Source organism: Cavia porcellus, unplaced genomic scaffold (genome assembly GCF_034190915.1).
Source record: "Cavia porcellus strain 051 isolate PalLab524CR breed Dunkin Hartley unplaced genomic scaffold, mCavPor4.1 scaffold_18, whole genome shotgun sequence".
Taxonomy (NCBI): Eukaryota; Metazoa; Chordata; class Mammalia; order Rodentia; family Caviidae; genus Cavia; species Cavia porcellus.
Genome location: NW_026947501.1, coordinates 69,011,540 through 69,033,930, shown reverse-complemented (window position 1 = coordinate 69,033,930; position 22,391 = coordinate 69,011,540). Strand labels below are relative to the sequence as shown.

Below are 22,391 nucleotides of genomic sequence, written 5' to 3'. Positions count from 1 at the left end.
TTGGACCCAGGGCAGGCTCCTCAGAGCGCGCAGAGGGCTTTGGGCCCTGAACAGCAGTGAGGCCTCCAGGGTGTCCCTTTTGCTGGGTGCGCAGGATTGCACTCCTGCAGTTGCAGTTCAGCAGTGAGGAGAGTGGCTGTGTGGCGCCCCTCGTTGCAAGGCAGCCCGGCCAGTGACCGCAGTGGCCACGGAGAGCAGTGTGAAGGACCTGGGGGCCCTTGGGCCGTGGACAGCAAGGTAACCTCTGTGCTCTGCCCTGCAGGCCATCAAAAACAATGCCGGCTTCCGAGTGTGGATCCTCTTCTTCCTGGTGATGTGCTCCTTCTCCCTGCTCTTCCTCGACTGGTACGACAGCTAGCGGGGGGCCGAGCCCCGGGCACGCTGCATGCGCTACCAGGGTGTAGGCTGCGTCACACCGCGAAAGGAGCGGAGGAACTGAGACAAAAACATGGGAGACGAAACCGACCCCCCAACCTGGCCTGCAAAGGAACGCACCCAAACTGGAGCGGCCCGAGGAAGTGCTGCTCCCCCTACCCTGCACCCTGCCTGGTGACATCCTCCAGCAGGGAGGAGTCCATCCTTCCTTGTGCTGCTAGCTGTCTGCCTCAGCTGGCCCCACCCTGGCACCGTGGAAGGAGAATGCCCACTGCCTTGCTGGTCTAATAAACACTGCCATAGCCCCGAGGATAGCCCAGCCACTGCGCCGCTGCTTCTGAGGTAGGGTGGGGATGGGGCATGAGAGGACATTTCGTGGCACTGGTCCAAGGAACTGGTGCTCAAAGAAGGCAGCGGGCCACAGGAGAGGGGATCTGCACCCCTGTGTCTGCTTGCCACCCTCAGGACATGGACAGGGCCCCCACTCAGGCTGACGGAGACCCTACATGAGCGCACGTAGCACCCTGCCCTCCCCAGAGGGCGCCGGCATGTGGTGTGGGCACAGATGGCCCCTCCCTCCCTCGGGCAGCTTGGGCCCCTGCAGGGCTTTATTTGCAGAGTGAATGTCAAAAGTTATTTTGGTCAGGTTACAGTAATAAAGTACACGTCTGCCAGAAACCATAGACAGGACTGCTGTGTGCCGTCTTCCCAAGTACACAGGACACAGATCGGCTGCGTCTACCGCTCTGTGCGCACCCCTGCAGCCCACAGCATCCTCCACAGTGCGCGCACCAACCACACCCCATACGGGCACTAGTACTGGGCGGGGGACTGGGAGCCACCCGTGAGTGCTGTGCTTACTGGCAGTATGGAGGACAGTGACACGGGACGCGGCCACCAGGCACCGCATGTTCAAACAGCACGAGGGAGTCTGCGGGTGTCATTCTTCTGTTTAATGGTAGTACACAGTTTCTCTAACTGGCAGCTGTAAACAGTTAATGTCAAGCGTCACACTGAAACAGTACAAAGGGGCAGGGCCAGCGTCCTGTCTGCAGGGTGGCCCGCCCCTCTCTCTGGCCCTCCCTGTCACAGAACAAAGCCCAAAAGACCCCCAACTTTCCTTAGAACTTGCCCGCAGGTCTGTGTGAGCAGATGTGTTCCCACCCAAGGTGACCAGTGCCTCCCTCCCCATGCTTGACACAGACAGCTCTGCTACCTTGGTCCCAGGCCGACTCCTACCCAACCCTCCTTGCACTCTGCAGAGAACCTTGCCATCTCCACACAGTGGCGCCCCTTTTGTCAAGATGCGATTGCCAGAGGGCACCCAGAGGTGCTAAGACCCCAGCGCCGAGGGGCACAGAAGGCAGAGGAGTGGAGCTGCCCCTCCTCCTGCCCTGCACCTCTCACCATGGCAGCCAGCCCTGGCACCGGCTCGGGTAGGCAGACACAGACACTCGGGCTGCCCCTTAGCAGAGCGAGAGGTCACCCCAGGTATGGCTATAGAGTAAGGTTTGCGAGAGCAAGGTGGCTTTAAAACACCCCACCCGGTGCAGTATTTCTCTGAAGTCCAAACTCCCGAGGCAGCCAGCGAGCGTCTAGGTGTAGACAGCACTGAGCCGGTGGAGGAGCGGCATGAAGAAGTGACCACGGGGAGGTGTCAAGAGCTCTAAAGCAGTGCTGACGTGCGCTTGGTGTTAGGCCCATGGGTGGCCAGCAGCGAGTTTTATTTGCAAAGCAGCATTAGCAAACAGAAGCAATTGCACCGTAAATGAGTAACCTCTACATTGCCAGGAATTATATTTAATGAAATGTCCCTCAAAGTCCCTTCATTCCCTTCCAGTGACACATTGTAAGGAACCTGCCCCTCTCGCTAAGCCGACTTCTCTGCTGCTTCCGTTTCCTGCTCCGACAGCTTCTCCTCCGACAGCACGGACATCCAGGGCGACACAGAGCGGGTGATGCTCTGCTTGGCCAGGTTGTAGTGGTTGATGACGGTGTAAAACTTCTCCCGGGCACTGGAGTCTTGCTCCGCGTAGTAGCTCTCCAAGCCCTCTGGGATGCACTGGGTGTTCTGCAACACAAGAGCGGGTGTGGGAGAATGCTAGCCCATGCACCCCGCTGTCCTTGCTGAGGGCCATCCAAGGCAGGCTGGGGCCCCCCAGGATGAGCAGCCAGGCCGGAAGCGCTGCGTCCAGGAAACCTCAGCACAGACACTAGCCAGCACCCTGCAGCTGCTCCTGCTCCTGCTCCTCCCTTGCTCAGGAGCTTGCATTGGTTGTCACTTACTTTTAAACTATTGGAAAACTGAACCTTTTGACTGGCCCAGGAACACTGAATCAGATGTCCCTGCACCAGGCCCCTCTGGGGCTTGGCCTTGGGGTAGAGGGAAGGGAAACACAGAGGCAGAGGGAGAAGGGGCTCCAGGGAAGAGGTGGGGCTGGGCCTCTGAGCTACAGGAAGCCACAGGGAAGGCTCCAGGGCAGAGCAGGGTGAGGCCAGGGAGCTGCTGCCCCTACAGCTGCGTGCTGGGGAGGCTGATGCAGGGCAGGTTCCAGATGGCTGGAATCCTAAGATCCGATGTGGCATTCTCTCCCCACAGTCGTCCAATTGTCAGGGGTCTACACTGACTGCCCCAGAGCCGTACCTAATGCTGAGAGCGCATAGTGAGGCACAGGGGTCTTCATGCTCACATCCATTGGCCCCCTCACCCCAGCCCCATAGCGGTGGTGCACAGAGGCTGCCTACTCATACCCATTCCCTGGAGTCCAAGAGGACATGCAGCGCTCGGAAACGATGACATTTCCCAGCCTGCCTTGCACCCAGATGAGGCCATGTGACTGACTTCCGGCCAGTAGGATTCAAGAGTATGTTAGGGGAGCAGGCTGGACAGATCCCCAAAGGGACACTGTATCCCTCTGCTCTATCAATCCCCTTGGCCAGCTGCAAGAGATGAGCCTGTCCAGACCCACCCTGCCTGCCAGCCGGACTTCCACGTGAGGGTAATAAACCTCTCTCCTTATCATGGCCTCTGTGATTTGTGTCACTGGGCAAATGGGCAAACCAAACATCCCACCAGGGCCAAGGATCCCCTTACCAGATAGGAGCATGAGGCCCCTTACCAGATACTCTGGGGCCTCCGCCTCTCACCCACGAGGTCTGAAAACCACCTTCTCAGCAACCCCTCACTGAGCCTAACTCAGCAAATCTTCCTGCAGCCACCTCAAGGCCCCATTTCAGAATCTCACCCCTTGCCTCCAGCATCTGGGCCAAGGCCGCCTGGCTGGAAAGCTGCTGAGCCACGGCACCTGCCTGCTCCTGGAAGCTCCTGCTAGCAAGAAGCCCCTGCAGTTTCCACCCTACCCCAGCAGTAAGCAGACCTGATGGAGACCTCCAAATCTCCAGGCTCCTCTGGCCTTTGCTAGGGTGCATAATGGTGCCCCCTGTGCCAATGATGTGGGTCAGGTACCCTGGGGTATTGCTCCAGGGACCTCTTCCTCTCTGAGCCTCTGAGTGCTGGAATCAGCCTCGATGGGCCTCCCATTTGAGGTCCCTGCTTCTCGGGGCCATCCTGTGGATTCCAGGCAACCTCCCCTGTCCCCAGCATTGAAGTCTGGGTGTGCACCTGATTCCCTCCTGCTGTTACCATGGCATCCAGCAATCTGCAGAGTGGGAGCCCGCATGCCCTCTGTGAAGTGGGTGCCGCTAGTCCCATCTTACAAGTGTGGAAGTGAGGCTCGGCCCAGCCTGCGGTCACAGCCCTTCACCCCACACCATGTCACCCTCTCAAGAGCTGACCGAGACTTTTGACTCAGTCCAGAGACAGGCAGTCCAGACCCTGGCCAGGGCCAAGGGCGCACCTGCTCTTCCTCCTTGGGCCTCGGAGAGCCTGCAATCAAGTCCTAGCCCTGGCACTGTCCCTGTGGTCTTCCTGCTGTGCCCTCGAAGGTGCAGACATGGTGCCCAGTGACAAAGTGGCAGCCAAGCCCAGGGAGGCCAGGCCCTGTCCCCAGTAGTCAGAGCCAGCAAAGCAGCCGGGTCCAAGGCCACAATCTGCATGCTTTTTTCCTGCACTGGCCAGGAGCACCTGGCACCAAGCTGTGACGTGGCTGAACCCAGGGCCCCTCCTGTGACAACACAGCTGCTGTCCTGGGTCCTGGACCCTGCACTGGGTAGATGGTGCTGGCTGTGAGCGGACTTAGAGGCAGGGTGGCAGGCGTCACCCAGTCAGTGAGGGAGAAGCTCTCCCGGGGTCCCAGCTCGGTGGCTGGGGCAGGAGGGTCGCAGTGTGAGTCTAGCTTAGGAAACTTAACTCTCTCAAAAAATAAAAAGGGCTGGGGGGGGGGGTGCTGTAGCTCAGTGCCAAGGCCCCAGGTTTGACCCTCAGTACTGCAAAAAAAAAAAAAAAAAAATATATATATATATATATATATATATATATATATTACATAGATAAAAATTCAAGTGACAATCTGGCGCCTCGCCAGCCCGTTACTTTCATGGTGCCCTCACTTGAGCCTTTTGGGCTTGACCGTTGGGGGCCTCCCCCAGCACACGGGGCCCCTTGCATCTTGTCCAGCAGTGACCAGGTCCTCGGTGCCCACCAGACACCAGCAGCAGACTCAGAGGAAATATATGCAGAGTGCTGAGTGAACAGAGGGCATGACCTGGGCATCTCTGCCCAGGACATACATTTCCACTGGTAAAATGGGGGTGCGGGAGGATTAGGGTGTGTACCCCATGGGGCTTCCAGGCACCTCCAGGGAGCCTTGTGCAGAAGCCCTTGTGAGCCGGCTGCTGTGGGTGTGTGGTACGCACACAGGAGAGAGGAGGAAGCCAAGAGCAGCTAGAATGGACCTCATCCACCTCCATTCCACTTCAGTGCAAAACACCAAGTCCCATAGGCTGCAACTCCACAAAGCCCAACAGGCTCCAGGCTCCCAAGGGGCTCAGAAAACAGAACAGCACACCCTGCCTCTCAGGCACACAGATCTCCCCGCCCATCCACCCTGACCAGTCAGCTCCAGCTGGGCAGGGACCCAGAGGAGAGCTGGGGTGGGAACCTGCCAGCTGATCCCCAAATGCATGGAACAGCTCCTGGGTCTTCTGCTCCCTCCTGTGACATCAGCCTCTGAGTCACCAGCCCTGGGCCAGGTCCTCCCGCACTGGTCCTGCCCTGCTTTGCAGATTTGATCCATCTTCCAGGCAGGCTGCTGTTAACTGCTCTCTTTCTCTGTCCCCAGGACCCCAGTGCCCAGACCACTCTGTCCCTGCCCACTACAGTGGCCCCTCAGCCACCTCACTGCCCGTCTCTCCCTTCCTCATCGAGGTCCAAGGGATCGTCCCCATCACGTTGCCTTCCTCAGGGCCTCTGCTGGTTGCTCCAGGCCCCACAGTCTGGCTGTAGCTGGCCCACCTCCCACTGTACCACCTGCTGTCCTTCAGGCTACCACAGGGGCAGGGGCCAGCTGTGGAGCTGCTGCATAAGGGGCCTATAAAGGGGACCCCAAGGACTGCCCCATGTCCACCTTCTGGAGACAGCGCCAAGCCACATCCCTGCCCTGTCCTTTGGTTTCTTCTTATGATGGCTCAGGGTTCCCTGGCCTGGTGTGAATTCCCAGAAGGGAACCAAGGAGGCTCCTGTCTAGGAGACAGAGCCCAAGGCTCTGCTGCCATGGGCAGAGCAACAGGAGGGGCCTGAGCTTAGGAAGAGCTGCTCGGGCGCCCCAGGGTCCCAGAAGAAACAGCTTTACCTTGAGGACGAACCCATCAGGGCAGGCGCGGTCATACTTGTACACCTTGTAGACCACCAGGAAGACGACGCAGGTGAGGAAGGCCAGGGCAAACAGGACCAGCACCGAGACCTGCGGGAAGGTAGGGACCATCAGGGGCAGCTGTGAAGGCGGCAGGCAGATGCACTGTGTGCAAAGACTTGGGAGAACCAGGCAGATCCGGAGAAGGACAGCTGGGGACAGGTGATTAGGAGAACGGCTTTTCACAGGACATTCTGTGCACTCCACACCGTTTTCCTTTTTCACCACATCCATGTCACTTTCCCCGAGTTGTCCTAGCATTCTGGGCGTGCTGAGCCAGCGCTGGGTACAGACACCATACAGCCTAGACCCTGCCCAAGCCATTCCTCGGCGACGGACCCAGGACTGGGAAGTGAAGCCAGGCTGCTGAGCCCCCGGCCCGTCACTCAGCCGGACCACCTGGCTCAGTCCTCGGGCACAGCATCGCGTAGATCCCCGGCTGCCTGGGACCAGTCGACCCAGAAGGGCAAAACATCTGCAGCCCAGTCCCCTCTGCCCTCGACAGCGTCCTGCAGCTCAGTGCGTGTCCACGGGAGTCCTTTCTTCACGGCTGTGGGCTAAGCCTGACATTGGACCAGAACTCACTGCGGCATGGAAGCAGCTGGCACAGAGGCAGGAGATCTGTCCCTGTCCCTGCCAGAGGGCATGGGACACAGGACCCCTGGTGACACTGCATTGTCCCCCAGAGACGTTTACCTGGCTGCTAGTGTCTGGGCAGGCTGTGATCACGTGGCTAAAAGGCGAGCAGGGCTGGCTATCAGGAAGGAGATGGAGGTGCTGGACCAAAAATGCAGAGGCTGGCTTCCTGCCACCCACTGCTTCCACTGCCCCACAGAGAACGTCACAACCTCAGGGGAGGAGGACAGGGCCCTGCTGTCCCCCTTAGCCTGCAGAAGACACCCAGCTGTACCCCTGGCTCATCTGAGTAGATCCTGCCTGGCCTGCCCCCCTGTGAAAGGGGACAGAAGTATCCAAGTGCCGGCCAAGACAATAGGAGGAGATGCTAGATGGAGGACATGTGCTGTGGGTGGGCCACACCGTGCAGCTCTGCTGTGCACGCCAGGATCACCGTGGACTCCCGAGGGCCCTGCCCCAGCCACTTAGGCACCGGCCCTGGCCCTCTGGGGGCTCTGCCACACCCCGTGCACTTGCTGGAGCCCTATCCACTTCAACTGGTCTCCTGAGACGTGGGACATGGACTCCACAACTTCCCAGTCACCTCTAGGCTCCAAACCTTGTCACTGTCACTATGGGTACCTGTATCCACTCCTGATCTCCAGGGTTTATATCTGCCCAGGCTGCATCCCTGCTGCAGGGTGACTTGGAGCTAGTGCAGGGGCACAGTCTCAAGAAGGAAGGTCCTGCACAGCTCCAGGCCTTACCCTGCTGGACTGCTGGGTCCTCCGGGCACCCTGGCCACATGCCCCAGCTCAGGATGAGTGCGGCACCGAGAGCCCCTGGACAGAAGCCAGCCCAACCCCCCAGCTACAAACCACACCCACAGCTGCTAAAGCCCTACTCATGCCCCAGAGCTCACCTCTGGCAGCTGGAAGGTGACCTGTCCCCTCCTGCCTGGAGATCAGCTCCTCAGCCACCACCCCACCTCACCTCGGAGAAGGTCCTTCCTACTCCAAACGCAGGTCCAGGTCTGGCCTCCGGGCTCCGCCCCCTTGACAATGACAAGGTTCAGAGCCACTGCAGCCTCTGTGACCTTCACTCGGAGCATCACCCAGAGCCGCCAGTCAGTGCGGACACCACGCATCACACCAGGAGCTGAGCCTGGTGCTGGATGCAGCAGGATGGGGCCAGCCACCTCCAGGGCTGTCAGGCTGTATGGACCCTGGGGTAGCAGGAAGTCGGGGCCTGCTGGAGGAGCAAAGGAGCAGCAGGCACCGGGCAGGGCAGGACTGTGACCGCCGCCAGCCACAGGTGCCCTGCAGCTCCAGCTCCCTGTGCACCAGCAGGGACAGGCATCACATCAAGGACCAAGGAGTTGGCTCAGTGCCAGGACACTGTGAACAGGGCCTGGGCTGCTGGACATAGTGGCAGTGGCTGTCACTGTTGCTCTCGTCACTGCTATTCTGTGGCTTGCCTGGGGCCACAGACACAGAGCAGGCACTCCGTCCAGATGACCCTGCTCACTCGGGCCTGGCCCTTACCGCACCCCCTGGCCAGGGAGTCGGCCCCCGGCCTGTCCCCTCCCCCATGTCACTCAGGAGGGACCAAGATGGGACATCATTTACCTGCTCCTTCACCCTCAGAGCACACATGGGAGCCAGGTTCATGGCACCCCATCTGTTAGTTCAAAAATAACCCGGCCCTCAGGCAGGCTGTGGGGAACCCACCTCCCGGGCAGCTCTGAACCTGGCCTGGGCCTTTACTGCAGGATTATTGCAGGTGGCCAAGGAGCTCACAGAACCAAAAATGGGAACGGGGCAGTCTCAGAACCAGGGCCAGAAAGGAGAACTGGAGCCGTTGGGAGGAAAAGACAAAGACAGAAACCGAATCAGCAGGTGGGATGGGCTGTAACACACTTTCCTACCTGCCGTCCCCTCCTCTGAAGGCTTCTGCAGACCCCAGGGAAGCCGTGGTCTTTCCAGAAGGGCCCCTCCTGCTCAGAGCTGTGGACCACAACTTTGAGCAGGTAGCTGGCCTCTCTGCATGCCTAGTGCATCCCGAGTGATGGACCAGGCCTCACCCTTACAGGTTTATGAGGAGGAGGAGGAGGGTTCTCCCACACTGGCTGAGGCTTAACACGTTCCCGAGAACGTGACCTCATTTAGAAATAGAGCCTTTGTGGGTTGGATGAAGGTTATTAGGTCAGGCCCTGATCCAGTTTGACTGGTGTCCTTATGAAAAAGGGAAATGGGGACAGAGACAAGACCGTGTGAAGACTGAGGACCAGAGTGACATGTCCACAAGTCAGTGACCCCCAGAGACAGGGAGAGATGGGTGGGCCCTCTCCTGAGGAGTCAAAAGTCCAGCCCTGTGACAGCTGGATCTCGGATTTCTGGCCTCCAGGACTCCTCGAGAGCCGAGAGAGTCGATAGCTGTAAGAACCATGCTTTGTGGCACTCTGTCATGGAAGCCACAGCAGCTCATGCTGCCTTCTCCCTTCCCTGCCAGGTCCGTGGCCTCCAGAAGGTTATGGAACACCCAGCCTCTCTCTGGGCACCAATCCCACACACTGCCATCGAGCCACCAAGCACCTGTTTTGTCCTAATTCAATGTAGGGTGCCCCAGTTTGGGGAGGCCCCATGCACCTCCCCCCCGACCCCGTGAGACCACAGGGAATATTCTAGCACAGGCAGTGAAATCACTGAGCCAGACACTGTCGCTTCCTCCCAGCCTGTGAGTCCCCTGAGGCTCTCTCTGCCTGGACAAGTGTTTGGAGAGCCCCGAGAGACTGCATCTTCCAACCAACTTCTGAAGCCTGTGGCCAAAAAAGAAAAGGCAGAGTGGCCATTTGGTATGGGTACAGAAAGAAAGGAGCTGAGGTTTGGGTTCAAACCCTGCTCGGCCTCCCGCAGGAACCTGGGGGACCCCTCAGCACCCGCAGTTCTCTCATTGGTGGAAGGGGCGCTGGCTTTGTGCCTGTGGGTGCACAGGGTGCTGAGGCCAGCAGAGCAGGTCAGCCAACCCTCCCCACACAGTGTCATGGCTGCCCAGGGGAAGAAGCTGGGGTCTAGCCCGCTGTGGTGGCTGAATAATGGCCCCTAAGGATAGCCAGGTCCTAACCCCCATGTTGTGGTTTGAGTGTATCCCCCTAAAGGCATGTGTCGGGAACTTACCCCCCACCCAGTGCAAGAAGCCATGGGACTGACCAGTGGCCACTCACTGGGTCTGGGAAGCTCCACTGTCACGACTAGCCCAGTCAGTGTCCACAGAGTGGGTTTACTATTAAATGCCAAATCTGTATGCTCATGCATGCATGTAGCCCCAGCTACTCAGGAGGCTGAGAAGGCGGCTCACAGGTTCAAGGCCAGCCTGGGCAGCTCAGGAAGACCTGACTTCAAAACCAGGTCAGGGTCAGGACGCAGCTCAGAGGCAGAGCACTTGCTTCCCATGCATGAGGGCCTGGGCTCAATCCCAGGTGCGGCGATATGATCACAGACAGGGCAGGCTCAGCTCCTCTCCTCCTGCTCTCCCTGGCTTCCCTCTACCCTTCTGCACGGAGCAGGGCAGTGAGATCTCATTAAGTGAATGCCCCCGAGAGAAGGGGAGTGTGTCCAGGGTGGCCCTTCCGGCAGCACACAGTGCCCAGTGCCCACACCTAGCCTCTCGGGAGTGGCAACAGCTTCAGGGCAAGGGACCAAGACCACCAGGCCACCTGACAGGGACGAGGAGCTTCCTCAGGGCATAGGACACAGGGCCTGGCCACCACGCTTGCAGGGACCAGGAACGAATTCTTGGGGAAAAAGATGATACAGTAAGAATGACCATATCCCAAGGAATCCAGCCTGGACTGCTTCATAACTGTCTTTACTTTTCTTCTTTTCTGTGCAGAGAAAAGGGATACCCTGCTTTCTTGAATCTTTTGGGGTCCCCAAGGGACTTCTTGGGGGACCTGGAGTTGCTGGGAACTGCCCATGGAGAAGCAGGAGAAGCTCTGGAGGGGTGGCCTTCCAGGAGCTCAGCAGGGAGGCAAGCGGAAAGGAAAGTGATGAAGGAGGAGCCAGAGATGTCCAAAGCACAGGTCAGGTGTGGGGACAGGGTCACAGTATAACCCCAGCCATCCAGGAGGCTGAGGCAGCAGGATTGCAAGTCTGAGCCCAGCCTGGGCCATTTAGCTACTTTGCAAGACCCTGTCTCAAAAAATTAAAGTGAAGAATAAAAAAGAGTTAGGGATGCAGCTCAGTACAAAAGCCCTGGGTTCAACCTGCAGGACCACACACAATGGCATGATTGTTCACCGAGTCCAGAGCCCCACAGCCAGCAGGAGAGCAGGCACCAGCAGGTGGCAAAGGCAGCTTCTGTCACATTAAGGGGGTCCTGCCTGTGTCCCACCTCCAGGAAGCAGAGGCCCCTGTGTGACAGACCAGCACTTCCCACAGTAGCTGTCTGAAGAACGGATGGCCACCACTGATGTGTGTGGGAGAGACCGGAGGGGAGCACAGAGTCTGCACAGACCCTAAAATCCCACTGCTGTTATGCACCTGTCAACAGAAGCCCTGAAGCAGGCTGTGGCTGCCCTTCTGGGGTGCCCCCCAGCGTGGCTCCCAGTAGGAGTGGCCCAGCCCCCTGGCCTGTGGGTTTAAGGGGACCTGCCCTGGAGCAGGCTTCGGCCACAAAGGACACTGTAGTTCCTCAGAGAGATGCTACACAAATGCCTGAAAATCCCTGTCGTCTGCACTGCTCTCAGAAGTCACAGGTCCTGATAGTACCGGTGTAGTTTACTGCCTATGTTAAGAAGTAAAGGGGCTGTCCACTGAAAAGTGTAAGACGTTGCTGGAGGACGGGGGATGGATGAAAAGAGACCCTTGTTCATTTATTGAAAGAGTCGATACCAGTAAAATGAGAAGAGCCGGCCACCTGTTTACAGATTTAAGGTAATCCCAGCAAAACTCCGGTGTCCTTCACTGTTGTTGTTATTGATGATGTTTTTGTTGCTGCAGAAATGGAAACTGTAAGGGCTCCTGAGGAATCAAAAAGAGTCTTGCAAATAAAGAACCAAATTGGAGAATGCAATTTTAAAACTTACTACAGAGCTCCAGGAATCAAAACATCAGGGTACTGGCACAAGAAAGGGCATCTAAATCAACGGACTGGAACAAACAGTCCAAAAATAAAACTACCCATGGTCAACTGCTTTTAATCAAAGGTGCCAAGACCATTGCGTGGGGCCAAAAAAAGTCTCTTTAACAAACAGTGTTGCAAAAAGTGCACATCAACACACAAAGAATGATGCTGAGTCCTTATATCACAAACAAAAATTAATGGTTAGAATGGATAAAAGATCTCAGTGTAAAAGCTCAGCCATAAAACTGAACCACAAAACAAGACACACTTCGAACCCACAGCGACGGCACTAATTTAAAAATCACAATAACGGGGCTGGGGGTTTAGCTCAGCAGCATAAACGTCTGCCTTGAAAGCAGGCAGTCGTGAGTTCGATCCCCGGTACCGATAAAAAAAAAAAAATCATAATAACAAGTGCTGGTGAGGATACGGAGACACAGGAAGCCCTGGACATTTCTGATGCAAATAGAAAATGGCACCAGTGCTCTAGCAAACATGCTGGCAGCTCCACACCACATGAAATAGAAAACCACAGAGATCAGCAAGTCCACTCCTGAGCACAACCCCGCCCCCCCCCAAGAGCCACATTCAGACGCAGACGTGTCTATGAGCATTCGTGGCCTCACTGTGCACAAGACCACCAGTGCAAATGACCCAGGTGTCCAAAAAAGAGACAAGGGGATAAACAAAATGTGTGCCTCCGTACGACGAGGTATGTGTTCCCCACCACAGACAGGAGAGGCTGGATGCCAGTGACAATGAATGTGTTGCACCTCGAAAGCACCAACTAGGGAGAAAGAAGCAGACACGAAGGGTCACGCCTTGCTACATCCCATCCGGCACGGGGAGATCCTCAGGGCTCAGGGACAGAAGACTGATTCCTAGGTGCGAGGGCACAAGAACAAGGTCTCCTTTTGGGGTGATGGCTCAGCACAATGGTGAGTGTGAAATGATACTGTCCACACACTGTACAACGTCATTTGATGTTACATTTACTTAATCACCATTATTTTAAGAAACTGGGCTGCAGGGGGAAGCTGGGGATCACAAGCTGTTGGGATGGAGCAGGGGAAGTCCTTGATCAGTTTTCTCTGCCCCAAACCACAGCAGCCCTACAGAAGCAGCAAGGGGTACCCGAAGGGTGTTTTAAGGACAGGACAGTTGGGGACAAACACAGACAGGCGGGGACTCCAGTGAAGTTTGTCAAAAGTATCCTGGGGGGCTCAAGACCATCCCAGTGGTCACTGCTCAGCATCCTGACTGCTTGTCCACTGTCATTCACCAGTGTCCCAGTGTGGGCATCAATCACACGGTCACTCAACTGACAAGGCACTAGCCAGTAATCAGCTCTGACACCCACCAGGAGGGCGGAGTGGGCATGGGCGCCACCTGCAGGCCAGAGACAGCAGAAGGCACTAGGATTCCCCAAGGCTCTCAGGTGTGGAGTTACCTCCCTGCCCGCTGGAGGATCTCTGTAGCCACCAGCCAGCTGAGGGAGGGACAGGGGCACAGGATGTCACCTGTGATCCCTCTGCTAGGGAGGACAGAGCGCCTGGGCTCCGGCATGTAGAACAGATTGAGTCTATCTCCTGCAGTCACCTGTCACCCTGGGTGACCTTGGCCCTATTCCTCAACCTCTCTGGTCTCAGTTCCCCGCCTACCAAAGTACAGCAAGGTTGGTGCTTCCAAGACTATTAGGAAGACAGGAGGAAGTGACACCGCGAGGCTCGGGGCCTAAGCAGCAGCTGGGCAGACGGCGGTGGGAGGCTGCCACTCGGCTCTCTGTCCTCTCTCCCTTGGGAGAAGCAGAGAGAAAATGAGCGTGCCTGCTGAGTAATGCAGTGCCAAAAAAAAAAAAAAAACCTTGGAGAAAGAAGACGAATCCTGACATCCTCCAGCGTTTACAACACTAAATATTTTAGGTAGCCCACGCAGCAGGGAACACACACACCCAGATGACACAATTCACTCAGCATCCCCTTCATCGGGGATCCCCTTGGCAGCTGGAGCCCAAGCCCACGGCTCTATAGCCACAGATGCAGGCGGCCAAATCCCAAAAGACGCAGTGAGGACTCAAGGTCACTGGGCGTCCAAACACATCTCTAGAGTCTGCAGCAAGACCAGCACCTGGGAAGACCCGCCACGCACTGCCGAGGAAACAGGGTCAGGGCCGGAAGTGACAGGCGTGTGCCTCAGGGCACACCAGGGGATGGGAATCAGGTACCTGGGAAGCTCAAGGTCACTAAGAACATGAGAAAAAGCTACCAGCGCCCACGGGATTGTCTGTGACAGGACGCCGAGGGACTTGCACAGCACCAAATGCCAGGCAAATGTGTCCCTCCTGATGTCTGCCTGGCCCCATGGGGACCCTGAAGGATGCTCCTATTCAAGGCCAACCTCGAGGTCTCCTGAGGCCCTAGGGGTGACATGGCACAGAAGAGGGGTGTGCTGACCACCAAGCCCTTCACTTCCAGGCGCAGGAAGCAGTGAAGACTCAGCTGCTGCCACCCTGCAGCCCCAGGAAGGACCTTGACCTAGACGGGGAGGGGACCGTGCAGCCACAGCCTCAGCAGCACTGGATGCACACGCTGCTCTGAATGGGTCAGGGGAGCAGGATTTAAAAATGCTTAGATGGCACCCCAGGCTGCATCTCTTCCCCACACCGATACACCTCAGATTAATGAAACACTCACTTCTCCTGGTGACACCAGCCACCATCCCTGCATGGCGGTTGGAGTCTCACAAAGCCCATTTCCCACCGGCGGTTACCTAGCAACAAGCCTAGCAACCTCGAAGCTGAGAGATTAATCCCCAGTGATGATCATAAAGTAACATCCACAACGACGTCGTTTCAAGGGTGCCATCCAAAGGCACACGGAGACAAAGCGTGCCTGGCGACGCCGATTAGGAACAAAGGCAACACACCGTTTACTTGTTGCTAAGGTATGGGAAAGGCAGGATTTCTATGTGCTCAGGGCGAGAACCAAGCACCACCCCCAGGCTGCCCTGTGGCCAGCAGGACAGGGAAGGTGACCAGGTGCCTGTCCCTGCGGGTTGTGACGAGCCTGGTGGGAGAAGGTATAGGCTCCGCAGGACAGCCCATGCCTCACTGCGTGCGCTCAGGGACACCACAAATGCCACTGCACCGTGAGGGCTGAGGAGCCTCCTGAAGGGCAGGCCCTCGGCATTCCCAAGGCGCTCCTGCAAGAGCCAGTCCCCACCCAGAAAGCTTCTCTGACCCCACAGACACTGGAACTGCCCAGTGGGAGGCTTAAAATGCACATTCCCAGGCAACTGGCTGCAGCAGGGGCCCTCAGAACACAGATCACTGGGCTGCTGGGTGCAACCACAGTGGCCCCAGAACCCAGGACAGGATGCCTGGTTCTGATTGTGCCTCTAGTGCTCCCCATTGGGAGGGCTGGGCAGGTCAGCTGCAGGACCTGGCATGAGTCTCCCCAGTGGAAGACAACGGTCCCCGGCCCAGAGAGCAGCCTCATCCCTGAGCTGACACTGAACTTACACCACAAGCAAGGGCCCCAGGGACCCCTGGAGCTGTCATCAAGCCCCCTTCACCAGCCAGTGGCTCCACCCGTCACACATTTACTCATCAAGTTGCCGCAAGGCTCTCACAGTCCTGCACCTCAAGCTTCAGCCAACGTTGTCACTTCGGACATTGCATGGTCTGCTTCCCTTCCCAAGGTCACCGACTTGGGTTGAGGGGCCTCTGCTTCACAAGGCCAGCATGCTGGACCTCACCTGGTGGGGTCCCCTGAACATATCCCCTGGAGCGCTGGGATTTGGGCACTCACCATCTCTCCTGGCTTCCTTAATTCTGATTTTTTTTTTTTCCTTGAGGGTCATGGGGAACTGCAGCCACCCTTCCACCCCGAGCGCCTGCCAGCTCCTTAGAGAGGGAACCCAGGAGAGGGGGCACAAGAGGTAAAGGGCTTGACATGGGGAAGCTACAGACCCAAGGCACCAGGAGCCTGGCACTGTGGACCTTGCGCACAGCCCCAGGGCGGGGGCTGAACCCACCCAGCAAGGCCTGTCTGGAAGACCATCAGCCTAGAGCCTGGGCCACCTCGGGCTGAGACTCCCCGCAGAGCTGGGCAGGGGCAGAGCGGGCTGCCGTGGAGTCATGTGCTCTACCACAGTTTCCCCTCAGCTATGAGACAGAGAGGATTGAAGCACCTGCCCGTGTTGGGTGGTATTGATGAAGGCTGAAGGGAACAGCGAGCTGGGAGTGGAGTGGGGCTCGGGCATGCGTGCTGTTAGAGGCTGTCACAGCCTCCTTGTGAAGGGGACAGGGACACGGGTGGGGGGGAGGGCTGATCCCACTGAGAAGGCCCCTGGGGGCCTCAGCACTGTACGGACCTGGACTCGGGGCTGGGGCATCCTGTCCCTCAAGCTGGGGCCTGGGCCTGGGCAGGCACTCAGGGAAGACACTGACTTTAGTTACTTGGGGTTTGATTTTGGTTTTGTTTTGATTTTTTGGTTGGACTTGGTCTCACTATGTAGCCCAGGCTGGCCTGATAATCTCCGAGATCCTCCTGCCTCAGCTCCCTGAGTGCTAGATGACAGGTGTGCGCCACCACGCCCAGCTTTTTTAAATTTTGTTTTTTGTTTTTTGGAGACTGGGTCTTGCTGAAGGCACTGATTCTGGAGCCAGGGAACCATGGCCACTTTGTGACTGCCCAGGGCTCAGAGCCTGACGTGCAGAGACCAGCGAGGGCCCTGTGGGGAACAGGCTACAAACATAAGGGCAACAGAAGCTCAGCACAGAGCAGTGGCAGGTTCCCCAGCCCCACTGCGGCATCACCCCCTCGCTGTCCCCAGGGATGGCAGTGGAGAAGGGCGGGGCCTCTGCTGAAGCAGCAGCCAGGCCCCACACAAGTGTGGTCATCAGAGGGCTCCTGAGCCCTCAGGCTCCGAGCAACGGGAGCTGAGGAATCGCACCCAGTCCCAGCCCTGGCAACAGAGAGCCCTGGGGCGTGCCTGCGTCACCCAGACCCTGGGCAAGGGACCCAGAGGCCTTGACGGGGGACCTCGGAAGAAAAGCATGCACCAAGGACACAGCAGGGACAGCACACACAGCACTCTACAGATGGCACAGCGGCTCAGGGCCACACTGCTGCCCGCTCCCGGGGACATAATTGATGGGGCTTTGGGGGCACAGGGACCAAAACCCAGACACACTCAGACACCCTGACACCGAGACCCCAGCCTCAAAGACACTCCTGCCTTGGCTCGGGGTGCCCACGCAGATGTCACTGGACAGAGGGGGGACAGGCATGACCTCAGGTCAGTCCCTCTCAGCGTGGCCACCAGTGTTATGAGCCACTGAGCTAGGAACCATAAAAAGGGCATCTGAACAGGAGGACAGACAGACGCAGACCTGTGCCTCAGTGTCCCCATTTGTGAAGCGGGCATCCACACAGTACCTGTTACACATTAGGAGGCAGTGGGTCAGGGGCTGCAGGGAGGATGAGACCCACGATTGCCAAGGATGCAGAAGGGAGCAGGGAAGGTGGGGCGATAGGAAGGGACAGACTGCAAGGTCCATTGGCCCCAGTGATCCCCCAGGAGCTCCAGGAAGGCCCTCCCTGGCTCCCCTTTCATGGCAGTTACCTCCTGGGACTGACAAAGTTACCCTAGAACTGAAGCCAAAAGTGATACACAAAGAGGGGGTACACTGCGCTCCAGGGTGAGCAGAGAGTTTGTGCACCCAATGGGGTGACCAGAGATGCCCCGCGCATCTCTCCAAGGACCACTGTCCTCCTCCCCTTCTGGGTTCCCCAGAGTGGGTTTCCAGCACCCTCAAGATCAGGAGCAGGAGGGCTGAGCCTGTACCTGAGGGGTCCTGGCCCTGCCCCCCTCAGCTGTAGGCACTGTGTGTCCCCTTTCCCCCCACAGAGGGTCAGGTCGTCCCTGACCCCCGAGCGCACGCAGCACGGGCCTGAGGCCAGGCCAGCACGTACTGAGCACCGTGTGCCAATCCTCTGCCACCATCTGCGCCTTCCCGGAACTGCGAGGTGAATGTTTCCACGTCTGATGAGCAGTTCTTTCTTGTGTTTATTATAACTGTGTCTAAGGGAACGTTCCTGAGCGGCTTAGCCCGCCTATAAAAATAAGCAACACGGAATCGTCCTGGAAGGCAAAGGCAGGGAGAGAAGTTTCTACAAACTAGGAGGATGACAGCTTAGTGGGCAGCCGGGCTGCACCCACAGTGTCCCCCCATTCCATCCTGGGAGTCCTCACCTCTGCAGGACCCCCAAGCTCAGGAGCAGGAGGGCCCGCCCCCGCCCGGTGTCCCTCACCTTAAACCTCTCAGTGACGCCCTCGGTGATGCTGACGGTGAACTCCGCGATCTTGGGGGCACGGCCTTTGCCTTTCTTGCGCTCAGGTTCATATTCAGTCTTCGTCTTCACGACCACCTTGCAGGGAACAGAGTGGCACCTGTCATACCTCTGCCCACCGAAGGTGGGCCTGGGGACGACTGAGCTCAGAGCCACGGTCTCTCCAGGCAGCAATCACAGAGTGAGCTCAGTTGCCTCTCACTGGAAACCTCCTGGTGCCTGTTCTCACAGAGCACTGACCCACGCAGAACCCTGGGCATCACCCCCAGGGGGACTTGAACAAAGGGCAGAGAGGGGACGCATACTGGCTGAGGTCACACTGCTAAGGAATGCTAAGTAATGACATGGTGGGGCCGCACAGCATCCCACTCCGAAGCCAGTGCTTGAAGCCAGGCCAATGCCTTGGCCCGGGGCCTCCAGAGGGGGCGTCTTTTTGGCATGGGGTCAGACTCGGCTCTTGGGGGGCTTCGGCTCCACCCCCAGCCCCAGTCCCAGCCCTCTTTGTGCTTCCCTGCCCAACCCCCAGGGTCTCCCTGCTCCCCCTCCCGCCTCACGCTGCGATGACGTGAGACATGCTCTCCCAGTCTGGGGACCGGCCCTGCCTCTGCCCTGGGTGCCCTCCTTGCAGCCCAACAACCTGGTTTCTTGTGCTCCACCTGCATCACACCCTGTGGCCAGAGACTGCTGGCTTCTCTGTGCCAACTGGACAAGGGGCTTCAAGGGTGGGGAGGGGGTGGAGTCACACATCCCTAGTCCCCACAGCAGGAGGCCAGTGGGGAACCAGCCATCACAAGCCGTCCTCCTGAGGGGACCTGTCCCTTCATCAGCCTGTCCATAGGAAGACAACTGCTGCCCATTATAGCAAGTCCAGGAGCAGCATTGGAAAAATCCAGCAACACGATGGCCATCACTGGAGGACAAATCGGGGGCTCCTCAGCCCAAGCTGTGACCCCTGGAGTCAGCCCACAGAGAAGGCAGGGGTGGCGTGGGGGAGTGGCCTGTGCCAGTAAGCAATGCCAGCCTGGGTTGACACTTGGGTGTCACCCTGCTGTCCTCAAATCCCAATGCACCCAGGTGGCCACTCGACCTTCGGTATGAACACAGAGCAAGGCTCAGCTCATCAGGTGACCACAGAGGAGGACGTCAGAGGAACCCCAGCCCAGGATGGGAACCTCAGCAAGAGTCTCCCCTGGATTCAATCTGCATCTGCCAGTGACAGATTAGGGGACAATGCACAGGTCCCTTGAACACTCCGAGCTTTCATTCCCACATCCATAAAATCGGGGCAACCTTGGCAGTGACCTCCAAGCTCCGTCACACTAAGGTAGCAGTCTCAGCCCGTGAAGTGCACAGGGGCGTCCACCAAAGTGAGCTGGGATGGCCCCTGCCCTTGCTGCCGGCCCAGGGACGATAGCTCCTTAGCTTGTCCACCCAAAGGGTGCAAACCAATCCTCAGAAGCCACATCACCTGGGGCAGGTGACACTGCCTCCTGATCCTGGTTGTTAGCAGCAATCACTGCAGTTCCGGCTGAGAAGTCAAGGGTGAGAGGCTGGACTCCAGACCCAGGGGAATGGGAGGCCTGCAGAAACCTGTGCGTCCTGGGCAGTCAATACTGTCAGCACGGTGGTCTTGGCGCAGCCTGGAAACCCTCTGAGCCTCAGTCTCATCTGTAACCTCGGCAGCCTTCAAGCCTGCCTGTCAGTCCCTGCTGGAACTCGCTTCTACCCTTCAGTTTGAGCGTTCCCAGGATGACAGGCATGGCGCCTTTCAGAGCCACCCCGGCCACCCCTGGGCACCTGGTCTAGCTGCCCAGGATTCTGTACCTGCCTGAGCCACTCCTCTTCCTGCAAGAAGCCAACTGTGCTGGGCAGTTCTGGTGTGGAACAGACCAGAAGGAAGAGGAGGCTCAGGCCCAGCAGAGGCAGTCACCTGACAGAGGTGCTGCCTCGGACTTGGGGTTCCTGGCACCAGCCACACTGCTCCTGAACTGAGTGGCTGGGGTTCAGGCAGGGAGGGGAGGTGGGCCCTCAGCCAGGATGTGCTAACAGCCTGGTATCCACGCAGGGAGGGCTAGAGTGGAACCAAAAGCCTTGGGTGAGCCCCTACCTCCTGCAGTCTGGCCTCTGAGCACTGAAGAATGGTCCCTGCTTGGAAAGGGGGTGCACAGGTATGACCAGCTGGTACCCTTTTCTCCTGCAGAAACACCTGCTGGCAGCCCCCCACTCAAATCCCAGACAATAGAGTTAGGGGACAAAAGCTCCCTGGGGAGGTGAACAACCTCTAGGGACTCCATGGGAACAAAGAAGTCCACAGGAAAAGGAGTCCCTGGGGACACCCCTGCCCACTCCGGAATGCAGCAAGGCAAAATCCTGAGTCAGACCTCTCCCCACCAGGGACCACATGAGACAATAAATGGAAAAGACTTTAGGGAACGGGATGGGGGAGGAGCACGTGGCAGGAGGGTGGAAAAAGAAGCCCCGCTCTGATTTTAGGCGAATTTTGCAAGACAGCTGTCAAGACTTTTAAAAGGTCCTGCGAATGGCCATAACAATACGATCTTGCTGTACAGACAACGACTTCCCTGGATGCTACAGTCCCAAAAAAGAAGGCAGGTTATAAATGCAGCAAAAATGCTCCAGGAAAGGTTGTAGCTGGCTGTTCCCAGCACAGTAATCCTGAGTGCGCCTGGCACTCATCTGGAGGCGGCAGGGAATGAACAAAGAGGAAGGAGAGGAAGGAGGGCCCCAGGAAGAGCTCACACTCCACGCGGCAGCCAGGCCAGCGGGGCAGAAAGGACCAGGACGGGTGCTGGTCCCTAGGGAGGGCACCTGGCCAAGCCCCCACCTCAGAAGGCCAATCAGGCTGGAATGGGGACTGCTCTGGAAGGCACGGGGCAGCCGCACCCCCAGACTACCGCTAGCGCCAGGGGCATGGGAGGTGTGGGGCAGTTAGGGGACCAGGGACCTGATGCACAAAAATTAAGAAGGGACTGCGGTCGGATGGAGCTGACACTCAAGGCAGGGGCCCCCCAACATCGCTGGATCCAGAAGCCAGCGAGCGTGGGTATGTCTCCCACTTCGCGTCCCCATCGCACGCGGCAATTCTTTTGTTGCAGCCGCGGGAGATTTAGGGGTGCGCACCCCAGCAGCGTGCAGAGCGCCTGGGGTGAGGGGGGCTTACCTTATCCGGGGGCGGGAACTGCAGCTGATTGACATCGAGGGGTGTCATCAGGGGAATAGTGTCGAACCCATCCTCCAGCAGCGGCTGCTTGGTGCCCTTCTCCGCGAAATTGTTCCCCAACTTCACCATGGTTCCAGGGGACCCGAGGCTGCCGCCTGCGACGGGAAGGTGGTGCGGGGGTCACAGCGAGCCGGGCCCGGGTGGGCCGCGGGTGGGCGGGCTGGACACAGGGGAGGGGCGCGCGGGCGCAGCTGGCACGGCCTGCTCTGGGGGGCTGTGTGTTTAGGGACGCATCCGGCCAGACGAAGCCCGGTGCGCAGGGACGCACTGCAGCCGGGAAGGGGGCGCCGCCCTACCCAGCCTCTGCGGACGCGCCCCTGGCCCTGGAGCCCCCCTCGCTCCGGGACGATCTGCCGCGCACCCCAGGCTCCTGCCCCGCGGCTGGGCCCGGCCTGGGCGGCACTCACCGCACGCGCGCTCCGCAGGTCTGGGCTTCGGGCGCGCTCGAGCCTCGCTCCGCGTCCGCTGCTCCCGCGCGCAGCAATGGCGGAGGCGGAGGCGGCGCGCGCGGGCCGGGCGGGGGCGCAGCGCCCGCCATCCACGCTCCCTCCGCCCCCTCCGCCTCCTCCGCCCCCGCCTCCTCCGCCCCGCAGCGCCGGGCTGCGCGCCTAGGAGCCGTGCGCCTTCGCTCTGATGTAGAGCCCGCGCGCCGCACAAAGGAGCGCGGGGCTCGTGCGGGGGTTCCTCAGGGACCCCCGAGCGCGGGGAGCCTGCGGCGGGCGGGGGGTGGAACGCGCCCCTGGGGAGGCTCCAGATGGGGCGGTGACGCCCCTGGGGAGGTGGCCTGGGCGGTGGGGAAGGAGAACGGGCAGGAGGGTGCCATGGACAGGGCACATCCCCAGAGGTGGCGGAGGTGAGAGCGGATGCCCG

The 22,391-nt window shown here is 58.7% G+C and overlaps 2 protein-coding genes across 4 annotated transcripts in view; one reads left to right on the top strand and one right to left on the bottom strand.

The window, feature by feature from the left end:
- The window catches only part of Stx18 (syntaxin 18), a 92,034-nt gene extending 90,976 nt beyond the window's left edge, over nt 1–1,058 (top strand). For all 3 annotated transcript variants that reach the window (XM_003464348.5, XM_023562657.2, XM_023562658.2), the window contains one exon: nt 263–1,058. In XM_003464348.5, the coding sequence (XP_003464396.1) occupies nt 263–358 (96 nt within the window). In that variant the 3' untranslated portion in view covers nt 359–1,058. The remainder of the gene's footprint in view (nt 1–262) is intronic.
- A 255-nt stretch (nt 1,059–1,313) lies between these two features.
- On the bottom strand, nt 1,314–22,088 carry Nsg1 (neuronal vesicle trafficking associated 1). Its single transcript, XM_003464349.5, has 5 exons — nt 21,929–22,088; nt 21,462–21,616; nt 18,242–18,358; nt 6,126–6,236; nt 1,314–2,446 (listed from the first exon to the last, which is right to left on the bottom strand). The coding sequence occupies exons 2-5, from the start codon at nt 21,588–21,590 to the stop codon at nt 2,246–2,248; spliced, it is 558 nt and encodes a 185-aa protein (XP_003464397.1). The 5' UTR covers nt 21,591–21,616; nt 21,929–22,088; the 3' UTR covers nt 1,314–2,245.
- Nucleotides 22,089–22,391: the final 303 nt, after the last annotated feature.

Bases quoted from the DNA above. Each gene is read 5' to 3' on its own strand.
- Nsg1 (XM_003464349.5), bottom strand. From the start codon at position 21,590: ATGGTGAAGTTGGGGAACAATTTCGCGGAGAAGGGCACCAAGCAGCCG. The intron at 6,237-18,241 runs GTGAGGGACACC...ACCTTCCCGCAG, and splicing joins GCGTCACTGAGAGGTTTAAG to GTCTCGGTGCTGGTCCTGTT. The intron at 2,447-6,125 runs GTAAAGCTGTTT...CTTGTGTTGCAG, and splicing joins CTGATGGGTTCGTCCTCAAG to AACACCCAGTGCATCCCAGA.